At 42.0% G+C, this 13,461-nt stretch overlaps 1 protein-coding gene and 1 long non-coding RNA gene across 4 annotated transcripts in view; one reads left to right on the top strand and one right to left on the bottom strand.

Moving 5' to 3' along the window:
- Positions 1–13,461, bottom strand: part of IQCA1 (IQ motif containing with AAA domain 1) — a 163,883-nt gene that overhangs the window by 73,383 nt on the left and 77,039 nt on the right. For all 3 annotated transcript variants that reach the window (XM_044978528.1, XM_044978527.1, XM_044978529.1), the window contains one exon: positions 1,226–1,310. In XM_044978528.1, coding sequence (XP_044834463.1) covers positions 1,226–1,310 — 85 coding nt within the window. The remainder of the gene's footprint in view (positions 1–1,225; positions 1,311–13,461) is intronic.
- Positions 1–13,461, top strand: part of LOC123343412 — a 46,369-nt gene that overhangs the window by 13,865 nt on the left and 19,043 nt on the right. Inside the window, exon 2 of the long non-coding RNA XR_006572230.1 lies at positions 10,336–10,480. This is a non-coding gene — a long non-coding RNA (uncharacterized LOC123343412). The remainder of the gene's footprint in view (positions 1–10,335; positions 10,481–13,461) is intronic.

Genomic DNA, 13,461 nt, shown 5'->3' with positions numbered 1-13,461 from the left:
GAGCTTAATCACATTCTCCATGTGACACCTTGATGGTCAAGGAAAGAGATCACAAGCTGCTTTTATTAGTCAGAGGGGCCAGAAAAAGGTTTTAACAGGAAAAGCAACTGAGAGGGGTTGCAAAAAGGTGTAAGATAAACTAAGCCTCTTCCCTCACTTTAATTCAAACCTTTTTATTGGTCAGTGGCAGTAAATTAAAGCAACTTAAGCCTGGTGTATATTAGAAACCTTTATCTGGTTTAACTAAATATTTTAAAATCAATGTACTTAGACTAGTGCAAACACCTAATGTAGAGACATACCAGTCATTACTTAAAATGATTTAGCTTAATTTGGTAATTTACTGATGCGAACTAAACTTCTTAAAACCAGGTTTAAAATGGATTAAATGTATCTACATCGGGGGTTTGCATCAGTCTAATTGAATAAATTAAAAAAAATTCATTGAGGTAAACTGGTGTAACTCTTCTAAGAGACTTCTTTGCCCTTGACTCCCTTACACTCACTTATCAATGTGTAATTTACATACTTTATATCTTGCCTTCAAATGTGGCTTAGTTGCTACATGGGAATTAATCTCTGCTTATAAAGGCAAGGAGTAATGGAAACACTAAACTTACTTGCTTAAGAAAGTAAATCAGGAAGTGTTATTTCCTCCTCATAGCACAAGAACTAGGTTTCACCAAATGAAATGAATAGGCAGCAGGTTTAGAACAAACAAAAGGAAGTTTTTCTTCACACAACACACAGTCAACTTGTGGAACTTTTTGCCAGAAGATGCTGTGAAGGCCAAGACTATAACAGGGTTCAAAAAAGAACTAGATACATTCATGGAGGATAGGTCCATCAATGGTTATTAGCCAGGATGGGCAGGGATGGTGTCCCTAGCCTCTGTTTGCCAGAAGCTGGGAATGGGCGACAGGGGATGGATCACTTGATGATTCCCTGTTCTGTTCATTCCCTCTGGGGGACCTGGCATTGGCCACTGTCGGAAGACAGGATACTGGGCTAGATGGACCTTTGGTCTGACCCAGTGTGGCCGTTCTTATGTACTTTGAGCACATAGCCATTGCCATCCCGATAACAAGTTTAACCAAAAAAATTTAGAGCAGTGGAGACCATTGCTATAAAATCTCCCTTGGGTAGGTGTGGACACTTTTCTTTCTCTTAGTTTCAATCTCTAAGCATTTTATCCCTTTTTGAGGGGGGAAAGGCATTAAAATACCTGGTCTGGGGTTTTTTGAGAAAAAATCGCAGTTGAACCTCCCTCCTCTTCATTAGGGTAGTCAGGAAACTTGCCTGTAATATGCCTGCATGCAAAACAAAAGAAGAATCAATTAAAATACAATACCTGCCAATCCTATTATTAACCTGACAACACCAATGTGTTATGGAGGATCATCCCATCCCATCATACTCAAGATTGAAGGAATAACAGCACCTTCTAAGATATTCACTCAGCAAATTCATTGTCTTTCTGTTATGTTTGTACAGTACCTTGTCTATGATTGGAGTCATTAATTACTACTGCAATAAATGTAAGAAATAAAAATACATGTATTATAATTGCAGGCACTTTGGCTCTCATGCGGAACAATTTCTATTTGCACATGTATAAATAGCATCAGATGGAAAAACTGGTTCCTTGCATTTGCAATAAATCAACATACATGTGAAAAAGGATTTTCTCACTTATACTACTAACAGTTTTTAGAGGCCAGTTGAAAAATGGCCCTTAGAACCAAAAGAGAAGCATAGATTGTCTGTTCTGTTTAATGTTAGGCCACATTTGATTTTACAAACATGTTTTATCTCTAAGATAAGTAAGGATTCATTCACATTTTTGACTCAGTGAAATAGTTTAATATTATATTAGATGCAGCTCCTGTGTTTAAATAATGCTAAGAGTTTGACTTAAAGCTGAAAAAAGCCAGGGCATTAGACATTAGGGTGGTTACTGCTTTCTTATTAATGCTAGCTGAAGGGAAAAAATGACAATGTGAACTAAAGTGAAGAATTAGTCTGAACTCAACCCCTTTAAGTAATTTACTATAAACATGTATTACAAAAATGTTTGATTTTGCTATTTTGTTTACTTTTTATTTAAAAATCATTCATAGATGCAAATGAATGTTACTTTCTTGAGAGACAAAACTTCTGTTTCTTGAGCAATAGCTTAGGCAGGTTTTCAAAAAAGTTAACTGTGAGAGGCATTTTTTTTTGTTAAAAGTTGTTAAGTCTTTTAAAGATAATTAGGGTGTGCTGAATCCAAATATGGTTGTTACCAATCTGTATGTTGTGTATAAAGGCCTCACAAACAAAGTAACATGTAAATTGCTGGAGTGTAAATCTTTATTTCCTTTTTTGTCTAGGATTAACATACTTCAGTTAGATATTAATGAGCAATACGATGTAATGAAAGTGATCAAATAGTGATCAACCTTTTTAGAAAGCCGTTGGATTTCAGTTTCTTATTTGCAAGATGTACTAGAAATATTTTAATGTTATACAACCATGAAAGAGCAACACATAATCTGAAAACACCTGTTTTTGAAACAAGTGAAAATATTTCTTGACTAAACCTTAAGTAAGCATTTTAATGCACACAAGTTAAGCACACATCTTAATGTACTATTTCAAGAAACGCTGGTATACAGTGGCAGATTGAACAGTCTTATTAGGTCACATATTATGGCACAGCTATTTATTTGATAGTACTGCCCTGGTGATCTGTCATGTACATTGGTACAACCTTGTTCCAGTTCTCTGCATTTGCATGCTCCTGCACAGACAAGTTGCTCTGCCCTGCACCTGCGTCACTGACTTCTGCACCCTCTTGTGCGGCCACAGAATATTGCCTCCATGCAATCTGCTGGCATTGATGGTTGTTACATGAACTGTCCTCCTGTTTCCAACCCATTGTCTTTGGAGGAGGAAATACAGGATTTTTGGGCAGTGGGACTGTCTCCAAGCTAGTGACTGGTAGTGAGCTTTCTGCATGTGAACAAAAAGATCCTCACATGTTGGGGGTAAAACTTCTGATAACTACATGTGTGTGAACAAAGTGCTTTGTCAGTGCTGGGGACCTCTGGCATGCCATACATTTTATAAATAAACTCTTCTGCATTTTTCACCTCTTTTGAGTCTAGGTCACATTTTACAAGATGGTTAGAAGCGGATGGTGTTGCTGAAAAACTTTACATGAGGTCTTCTTGCTTTGTCCAGCAATAAAAGTAGTACCGGTCAGGGCATGAAATGGGAGCAAAGTTCTCAGAACAGTGGGTCCATATTGTACTTTCTCACAAATGGCATGAATAGGAAAGTACTTTGGCTTCATCCAAAGCTGCCTACGTGTCATTTTGCTATAGCAACCCCAACCCGAAAAAAACCTACATCAGCATCCCTGGCTGCGACAACCACACTGTCGGCATCATTGTGGACAGTGTAAAATCATTTTTGTGTCTGCTTCTTCCTGATGAGCACACACTTGATTGGTGTCAACTACTGCTGTTGAGCACTGTATTTCAGCCTCATCCTGAAATCCACCAGCCAGACTGATGATTTTGTCATATGGTTCTTCTGTCATTAGTTGCTTATATAAAAATGTTTCAAGGTCCTCCTTATTTTCTGGAAGTTCAATGAACTCCATCCAGTTACTTGGGAGATGCACATAATTTGATTTCCACCAGTCTTCAGATGGGTCTTGTACCTCTTTAGCATTTTTGTGTTGTACCACACTTAACAGATTCCTTGTAGGACCTGTCAAACACAATGTCTATTCTGTGGAAGTCTGCTCCAGTCCTAAGTACTGTTTTTACAAATGTCCCTGCAAGGTCTCCAAATATTTTGGCTACTGATGGCTTTCCTATAGCTTGTCACAAAACAGCTTCTCCCCAAAGGGGTAACTGTTGGTGTGTACATCACCCAGTACTGCTTTTGTACTTGTTCTCAGACTGCCGTTTGTGTGTGCTAATGCCAAAGGGACAGGCATTAACTCATGTTTCAAAATATGTTGCAAATTCACAGTCCTGCCGGCTTCATAGGCTGTGATAAGTTGCTGAAGAATATTTCTGTCTGCCTTCATGCTTGAGGCTTTTCCTTTGACTTCTTTCCCTACCTCATGTATCATGGAAAAAGTTGGAGCATTATTTTTTTGGTAGTGGATCACGTGTACACGTGTACACATTCAGGTTCTCCCTCTTGTGCCAGCAGCCATTTCTCCACAAAGCTTTCCAGCTGCACTTGTTCTAGGATCTATGCCTTCAACGGTGTGTCTTGTATCGCTTCAGCAGCCAGATCTTTTGTTGCCATGAAAAATATTGTTCCTATCTGGAGAAAATCTTGAACCTCTGAAGTGTTCATAAGTGCGCACTTTCATCTTCTTTGGCACACTGCTTGCTTGGCTTTCTTGACCGTGTAAAGGGTGCACCAGTCACCACTCACTGCTAGGGCACCTCCTAGCTGGCTGTTCTGGGGATTAGCTCCTTCCAGGTCTGCTGCCCCCTCATGTGCACTGCCACCCCCCCTCTCTTTCTCTCTCTGAGACTCACGGTGCTCTCTCTACATGGCTTGGCTGTTCAGCCAGGTCGCTGTGTATTTTCCCCTTCTGGGGAGTTATCAAAGCCTCTCCATCCAAAGTGGCAGTCTTCTCCCTCACTGCCCTGACTGTGCCACTTCCTCAGTGGCTGGTAGGGAAACCCAGGCCTGTCCTCTACACCAGGTTCAGCTCAGGGACTCTCTATTCAGTGACCAAGGTCTGCAATGTCCCACCTTGCTGCCATTTTCCTGAGCCTTTTTCTACTCTGCGCCTCTCAGGATTTTGCTCCATCACCCTTCTGAATAAACTCTTCCTTCATGGCCTAAATCTCCTGGGGTTTTTACTCCCCTGCTGAGTTTTCTTCCTTCTGAGTGTCCTCCTGAATCCAGAGAGTGGCTGCAGGCTCCTTCACTGCAGCCCCTTTCCATTGCCAGCTTCCTGGGTTTATATTAACCCCGCCTGTTCCTTCTCAGCTGGGCTCCTTCATCAATCTGTGGTTACTTAGCCCATCTAATTTCCCTCATCTGTGGTCTATCCACTTAATTGGCCCCTGCTGATCCTTATTAACCCTGCCTAGGCTAGTGTGGGATGAACACCCCATGAAAGATTTGTGAATAAATTGGTCATCCAAACCAACATGGATGTCTGGTGTCTGCTGTGATAGGGACTCTCAGATTGTAAGAAAAGGCCTGTCCTGAGGGCTGAGTGTCGGCAATGCCTAAAATTCCATCTTCTTTCTTTCCTGTGCCATTAAGCTACTCTTGGCTCTGATCAAGGTCTACTTGGTTGAACTTCTGACATGATCTCTTGACAACAAAGTTCCCTTGCAGGAATTCCTCGAGCACTTCAGCTGGTAGTTGATGCATTTCTGCAATGCAGATGGCACCCCACTTTGCATAGTTTTTGTGGTCATATCACATGAAAAATGGCAGTGTACACTTGAAGGGTGAAGAGATGCATCTCCCAATTTCTTTCTCTCTGGGCATGGTCGAACATGAACAATAGGGCCACCATTTCCATGTACTGTCACCAAAACCTGAAGTTCACACAACCTTGACCTTTGCTGCTCACAAACGTGGATGTGAGATTTCAAACTCTTTCAAGTGCAAACGGACGTGATGTCACTCTAAGAATGTGGCTGGTGAGCTTTGACAATATCCTCTTTGTGCTCTTGATCGTGCACTGCTATAAAGTCCAAGAGTTGTGGAAGAAGCAGGTACCACAGTAGCTTGAAATGTCAGTTTGTGGGCCCATGTTGCCTTAACGTAGGACTTGCCATTCATAGCTTGATCAGCAGAGTTTGGATCAAGAACTCCACTTTCAATCCAGTGCAAGTCCTGAAGCCTGTGTGTGCTGGCCTATAAGTTCATCCCTCCTAATCATGGAAAAGTCACTCTCTCTACTCTACTGTGACCCATTTTAGTTCCATCAGTTTATGGTACAGTTTCATCAACAGTTAGACCCACATACTGCAGCCCGAGCACAAACATGTGCACATGTTTGTATCTCAATACAGGAGTATTGAGGGTGTCTAGTTTATGGGCAGAAGCTTGAATGACTGGCAAGTATCCAGTGGCAGTTTATTTCTGGTTCTGTTGTGTACAACTGGTTGAAATGGGCCCATTCACTTCTTGAGTTCTCATTGTGATATTTAATGATAAAGCTAAATATCAGAAGTTCTTGTCTGCACTGCTCTTCAGAGTGCACTGTTCTTCACTGTTCTTCAGAGTCTGAGTACCACTCTTTGCAAACATGGTCCTTGAATACTGGTTTAGCTTTACCATTTCTTACATTGGCTGCTTTGATGGTGTCAACTGCATCGGGAGCATTGAGCATGCTGCTGTTTAGATCATTCAACATTTAGCTAAGGGATAGATTCTCTTTGCCAAACTTGGGTTGCATGGAATATGTTCTTGCCATTCACAGAAGCATCATTTATGGAAATATTGGTGGCTTTATAGTGAACAAACTTCCTGGGAACCAGGCCTTGGGGGAATAACAGCACCATTATCAGCATCCATATTTTGTATGGTTTTCTCTGCAAGGGCTGTGTCCACCTTTAGGATTTCTTCATAACTACATACTGTGGACAGCCTTATGGGAAAAGCTGCACAAGTTGTTTTGACCTTATTGCCTGATGGGAGGTGCACCCCAAGACCAATATGCTTTGGCGTCCCTTTCTTTCCACCACTCACATCGTATACAATGTCTTGAGCTACACTAAGCATCTTGAATTTCCCTAATTCTTGTTTCTCAAGGTTCTCTTCAACAGCATCACAGTCAAGGAGAAATTGGCCTTATATTACTGGTGAAGGAACATGTACAGGCTATCTGGAGTGCAAGCAACTGTGTCATCCTCACTGACGTTGAAACCTTTGTGGCCAGGATCTGACCAAGTATCTCCCCGAATTTTCAATGCAACATGTACCAGTGACAGAAATATGTCTTCCTGGGGCTGGTAAAAGCAGATGGCCATCTCATCATTGTGGCAAGAATCCATCGTTTGTGAGATGGGTACATATTTATACTTGGCTGGAACTAAGAGTGTTTGCCTCGATCAGTCTCCTGCTGAGAGACAATGAAATGAAGTGAAATAAATCATAGAATAATAGAGTTGGAAGAGACCTCAGGATGTCATCTAGTCCAACCACCTGCTCAAAGCAGGACCTAATCCCCAACTAAATCATCCAAATGAGCGTGGAGTTTTCCCTTGAATGATGATCTACGACTGATATAGGAGTGGGGAATTTCAATGCCAGTTTCCTTTGCAAGATTGCTGTAATGATCCCAAAACTCAGATACTTTCAAAACATGGCCTTTGATTGGCTGCATGCTGATGCTCATTTTGAAGCCGAAGTATTGCTGTGTCAGTAATTTTGGTACCCTCATTCTTTTGCATTACAGACCTCATAAGTGGGATGTAACAAGTCAGGTAGTACCTGCATTCAGCAGCTATGAGGTCATTTACTCCAGTAAATAAACACTCATTTTGTGGTCAAATACAGCTGCCTTCATTATCTGTTCACTCATTTTGAATGTAGTTACAAAGGTAAGTCTCTGTTTAGGGCACGCTTCTTGACAAAACAGGCAGCGTCTCCAGCCTATAAGTTTCAGAGAACTGGACTGTCTTGTATTAGACACTGGTCACTACATCTTGCCACATCTGATACAGCAGTTGCAGATGCTTTTGCTTTCTATGACCTCTGGATTTTGCCTTTGTCAATGTATTGGTCATAGAAATTTCTGTGCCAGATGACTGATAGTGTCTGTTCTAAATGAAAGCTGGACTCACTTCTGTCAATGGCCTCTCTGTATTTGACATCTCATGGTTTCTTTCTCATGGCGGTTGCCCTCCCTGTTGTGCACGGGCTTCACGCACATCTTTTTTACTTGATTTTTGGCAAATAATGCAGACGCTGTAGGAAACTGGTGTGGATCTCTTGAGACTTACTACCAGTTCCATGGTTTGCTACAACTGGAACAATATGAGTGCCATAAACCACCACCACCTCTAACTACTGTTGCTCTCTCTATCTGTTAAAAAAACAAAAACAAAACACACAACAAAAAGCCCATCACCCTCACTTCTATGTTAATTCTACTCTCCAAAGCATTATGTACTATAAAACAAATACTAAGCATGCAAGAAAATGAAAAAATGATTTCACATATTACATGAAAAATAACATCTGTGTTATGATTAATTTCTAATATTACAGTATATGGATGACTAGATGTTATAAAAGTTACAATAGGTGTAAAAACCATGCTGTGCGCCTTCTCATTTCTTTACTTAATAGATGAAAAGGACTTGGGCTCGCAGGGCTTGGGCTCTGGCTCTAGGGCTGAAAAATTGCCAGGTAGGTGTTCAGGTCAGGCTGGAGCCTGAGCTCTGGGACCCTGGGAGGGGGGAGGGTCTCAGATCTTGGGCTTCAGCCTGAGCATCTCCACAGCAATTTTTAGTTCTGCAGTCCAAGCCGTGCAAGCCCCAGTCAGCTGACCCATGCCAGCCGGGGCCATGCCACGGGACTTCCATCCCTGTATAGACGTACCCCTAGTGTACTGGCTGAGGGGTGTATCCTACCCTTTCTGGGGGGACAGTGCCCACTGAACACATGGTCCAATATCCATCCTGGTGGGCCTGGGCAGCAGTGGAAAACTTCTACTGGGCACACAGCATTTGCTGATCCAGAATGGAGCGGCATGTGTCCTGGCCTGCCTAATACGTGCTAAAATGCTAAGTAGGAATCCTGCCCTGCTTCTGTGCAGCTGTACTTCGTAGGAAAGAGGCTCCCTTTCCCCCAGCGCACCCATGCAATATATAGAGGGTGGCGTTTGGCAATAACCGCATATTCAGATCGTTTTTCAAATGAAGTTGCTTGGTTCTGTTACATATGCGCATAAATACTTTTACAGACATCTGCTTTATGTAATTGCTACTGCTGTGTAATTAATTCTAAACTGACACCTGCTTTGAAAATTCTTGGAAACTATTTAATATTCATGACTATAACAGGATTTTTAAATGCTAAAAGCAAGTAACCAGAATACATGAGATGCTGTGTCAAATTTCAGCCCAGAATGAAGTTTTACATTCTCCATATTATGAACTTTGGCATGACAAGGTGTACTATGGGAGTCCTCCTCCATTCCAATTCCATGGTGCGAATGGCACGGTTTTGTTGTAAGCCAAGTATTACAGATGCTATAGCAGCAGACACCTCTAGCAAGCAACAGCCCTGATAATCAGAGTGGTGACTAAAAGAACATTATTCTAACTCCCACAGTGTTTCCGGCTCAAAGAGCTAGGGTATGACAGCATTTATTGCAGGCCACAGCCCATTTGTAGAGTGCTGGAGTTTAATTGAGAACTTCAAACTACTTGCTGTCAGCAAGATCACTCTTCATTAAGAAATTTTTAAAAAAGTATCTGGTCCATGTTTCCTTCTAGTCTGTTCAGTGCTCAGTTCCCACAGAAATATCACCTGAATGTTTTCTCTGCATCCATAATGGTCTCTACATCTTTATTTCACTAGGAGGGTGGTGAAGCACTGCAATGGGTTACCTACGGAGGTGGTGGAATCTCCATCCTTGGAGGTTTTTAAGGTCAGGCTTGACAAAGCCCTGGCTGGGATGATTTAGTTGGGAATTGGTCCTGCTTTGAGCAGGGGATTGGACTAGATGACCTCCTGAGGTCTCTTCCAACCCTGATATTCTATGATTTTATGATTTAGTGACAGATCACTCACAAAATGCATGGGCCCTGTGACCTTTTTGCATTTTTGTTTGTCAAGGAAAGGGAAATAGTGTCCAAAAACACTGTAGTCAGGTAAGTCTTAAAGTAACCAGTTACATAGTGGGGCTTGGGATGGAAAGCTTATACTGGGGTAAGAACAGGGGTGGCTCTAGGCATTTTGCCACCCCAAGCATGGCAGGCAGGCTGCCTTCGGCGGCTTGCCTGCGGAGGGTCCGCTGGTCCAGCGGCTTTGGCGGACTTGCGGGAGGTCCTCCGAAGCCGCGGGACCAGTGGACCCTCCGCAGGCAAGCCGCCGCAGGCAGCCTGCCTGCCGCCTTCGCGGTGCTGTCAGAGCGACCCCCGCAGCTTGCCGCCCCATGCACGCGCTTGGCGTGCTGGGGCCTGGAGCCGCCCCTGGGTAAGAAGAATAACATTCTGCTTGTACTAGAGAGTGTAATGTACTCAGGAGAGATACTGTCTGAATGTAAGACTTTGAAGAGAGACCCGATTCAGAGTCAAGCTTAATGAGTGTGGCACTGTTCTTGTTTTCTCTACATTGCAGAAAAATCCAATCTTGCTTTACAGCATCTCATAGAAATGTAAACACCCCAGAATTGGATGAAGCAACCCTCATTTTTAACTTGATGATCATATCATGGGAGGTGAATCAAAGAAAGCTCGAGGAAGGCAGAAAGCAGCAGCAAGTGGTACAGTATCCTATCAGATTTTCATATATAGCATAAAATTTATCTGTAAAACTGTTTAAAATGATTATGATTGGGAGATATTAGTTTGCAAAGAAAAGTTTCCTAGTATGGTCACTGGGTGAGATTGGGTTCAGTGGCTGCAGCAGAAGCCAAATGGAAGATGCTGCAGATAAGAGTTAGGAAGAAATCACTCTCTGTCCACCATATCTGTGGAGACTAGCTCCAGCAGAGGCAGTAACCTAGAGAATCCCTTGTGCCCACAGGGGAATAAGGATTACCACTTTCTAGTCCTCAGGCAGGGACACAGCAGTGGCCCCTCCCTCCACATTGTGCACTTGCATAGCGCTGGGCAAAATGAAGCCTCAAATGATCAGGATTTTTCATAAATAAACTGCTTCTGACTCAGTCAATGAATTCTAGAGAGCACTGTAGACAAATATATTTCCCTCAAACTAGTGAGTCTGGCTCAAGGAACTATGACGTGTTTCTGCTGCAAAAGACAGTGCATTTCTCAGGGACTGTGGAGAAAGGGGATCTTGGAAAATGAAACAGTAGAGTGTGGTGACCTGTAAGAGAGCCAAAGCACTTGAGAAATTCATTTCCTTTCTGGAAAGCAGTGAAATGCTTTCAGCAGGAGCGTAGTACATTTGGCAATCCTTACTTCAGTGAATAGACTTACAGACACATGCTCTAAACATTAGGCATTGTTAATCAACAATTAAATTAAAATAGCCCAATGAGAAAGTTAAACCAAGGGCAAAATGAAGAAGAGAGGGATCTCTTTGGGTTAAGGAACTGGAGAAAAGACTTTTTGAGATTCATCCATCACTACTGTAGATGTCTCCATATATTTTTGTGCTCATCTACCTGCTTCACTATTGTGTTACTTTTCCCTTTCCAAAAACGATTCTTCTTATTACTTAGATCTGACATACTAGAATGACCTTCTCAGGTCAACGACATTAGCTTTTCATCTAGGGACACCTAGGGTGGACTCCCTGGCTCTATTTATGTCAATGGAAGTGACTTCAATAGGGCCAGGATTTTACCAGTTTTGTCTTGGGGCACAAAGTGAAATATGTTTTTGATTTTAACGAGGTCTGAATGGTAATTCTTTGACATTACCATGGGACTTGGCACAAATCAGTGTGATTGAAAGTCTGCATTCGGGATAGGCCCAAGAGTTGAAATGTCAGTACACCTCAATTCTGACTTGCAACAAATTCTTACCAGACATGGGTGAGAAAACAGGACAATGCACAGTGGATACCTTTGCTCTGCTGGGCTTAAATCAGTGTGTAATGTACTCAGGAGAGAGACTGTATGAATATAAGACTTTGAAGAGAGACCTGTCAGTCACTCCCTTTCATGAGCACTACAATTTATTCCTAACTTTAATATTTTCCTTCCTATTCTGTTTTGTTCAAAGATGGTTATAGTAAAGGCCCAATATGGATGTTGATTTATGAGAACACAACATTAACCTAAACATTTTCCTAGTAATAGACGCAGCAAATTACTACCTACTCTCCTTATTCTGGCATGGTTGTACATGTATTATTCTTTCTTCTTGGCCAGGACTTCTCTATCTAATTGCATAAAAGGCCCTGTCAGAAAAGTAAAAAAAAATTGTTCTTTTGAGGAAAAAGAATATTGAATTCCTTTCAAGGTAAGAAAGCATGTGGGATTTGTACAAAAGAAAGGGCATGAATAATTGCTGTAGACACTAGGCAGAAGCTTAGCAGTACAGACTACAGCAAATAAAGGACAACATACAAATAAAAATCCTTTAAAGAAACAAAATCCTATTTGTTATAATTCCTGCCAGTTTCAAAAATCCCACCTACTATGGGCTCAGTATAACAACTTATATGGTTTATTTTAGTTTTTTTAACTATGGAATTTTCCTGCATTTTCTTGCTTTTCATTTTTTAAAAACGCTTCTAAAATAAATCACACATCCAAATGTCACGCAACCATATATGATGCTTAATTTCCACACAGTACTTGCCATCTCTAATGGTATGGTACAGGAGTGTATTGTGAATAGCATCAGCATTTAAGATGTAGGGCCCTGAGCCTCCAAATGCTTACATGAGTAACATTATGCATGTGAACAGTTCAGCTGATTTCAATGGGACTACTCACGTATGTGTTTGGAGCACTGGGCCTGTGCTTACTGTGGTATTTTTCATGTGATGTTTTAAGAAATATAAAATGAAGTGTTACCAGGCCAGCATAACAGGAATAAAAAGATAAAGTACTGTCACAAGGGAGGGGGCCACAGACACAAATGGACTGTGTGTTGATTAACTGCCAGTATTTTATTAGCTGCAACCTTCCTAGAAGTGCCCAAGAAGATAGTTCTTGCAAGAAAAAATTAAGGAATTTTTCATGACACCTTCTATTTGACCTTCCTATTGGGTCTCTTTCCTCAGTCCCACAAACTGAGTATTCTGCCAGCTAGCAAGCTGGACTTTTGTTGATGCGTAACAATACTCCTTTAAGATCTGTCTATGCTTTGAGCTGGAGGTCTGAATGCCAGCTCAAGGAGACAGATGCATGCTAGCTCTGATTGAGCTAGTGCACTAAAAATGCAGTGTAGCTGCAGTGGCAGCACAGGCTTGCTGTCCCAAGCATGCACCCATCTCAGACTCTAGGCATGTACTTGGGACGGCTTGCCACTCACACGGCAGGGGCTACACTCTGATGTTAGTGTGCTAGCTTGATTAGAGCTAGTGCAGGTACATCTCCTCATGCTGGAATTTATACCTCCAGCTTTAAGTGTAGACAATTCCCATGTCCCCAGATCTTGCAATGAAATATTGATTCTCTCCCACCAGAGTGTAAACTCTCCATTTAAGGGTAGCTCTGGGTCCAGTCCATCCCTGTTCCTTCTGGCCTTTTAAGGCCAGGAGCTAGGATGCTAGGACATCAGAGATAAGCAGACCCATTGCATCCCTTTTCAGGCAAACCCCCAG

This window comes from Mauremys mutica, chromosome 10 (genome assembly GCF_020497125.1).
Source record: "Mauremys mutica isolate MM-2020 ecotype Southern chromosome 10, ASM2049712v1, whole genome shotgun sequence".
Taxonomy (NCBI): domain Eukaryota; kingdom Metazoa; phylum Chordata; order Testudines; family Geoemydidae; genus Mauremys; species Mauremys mutica.
The sequence above is the reverse complement of the archived record's forward strand: the minus strand, read 5'-3'. Positions and strand labels throughout refer to the sequence as shown.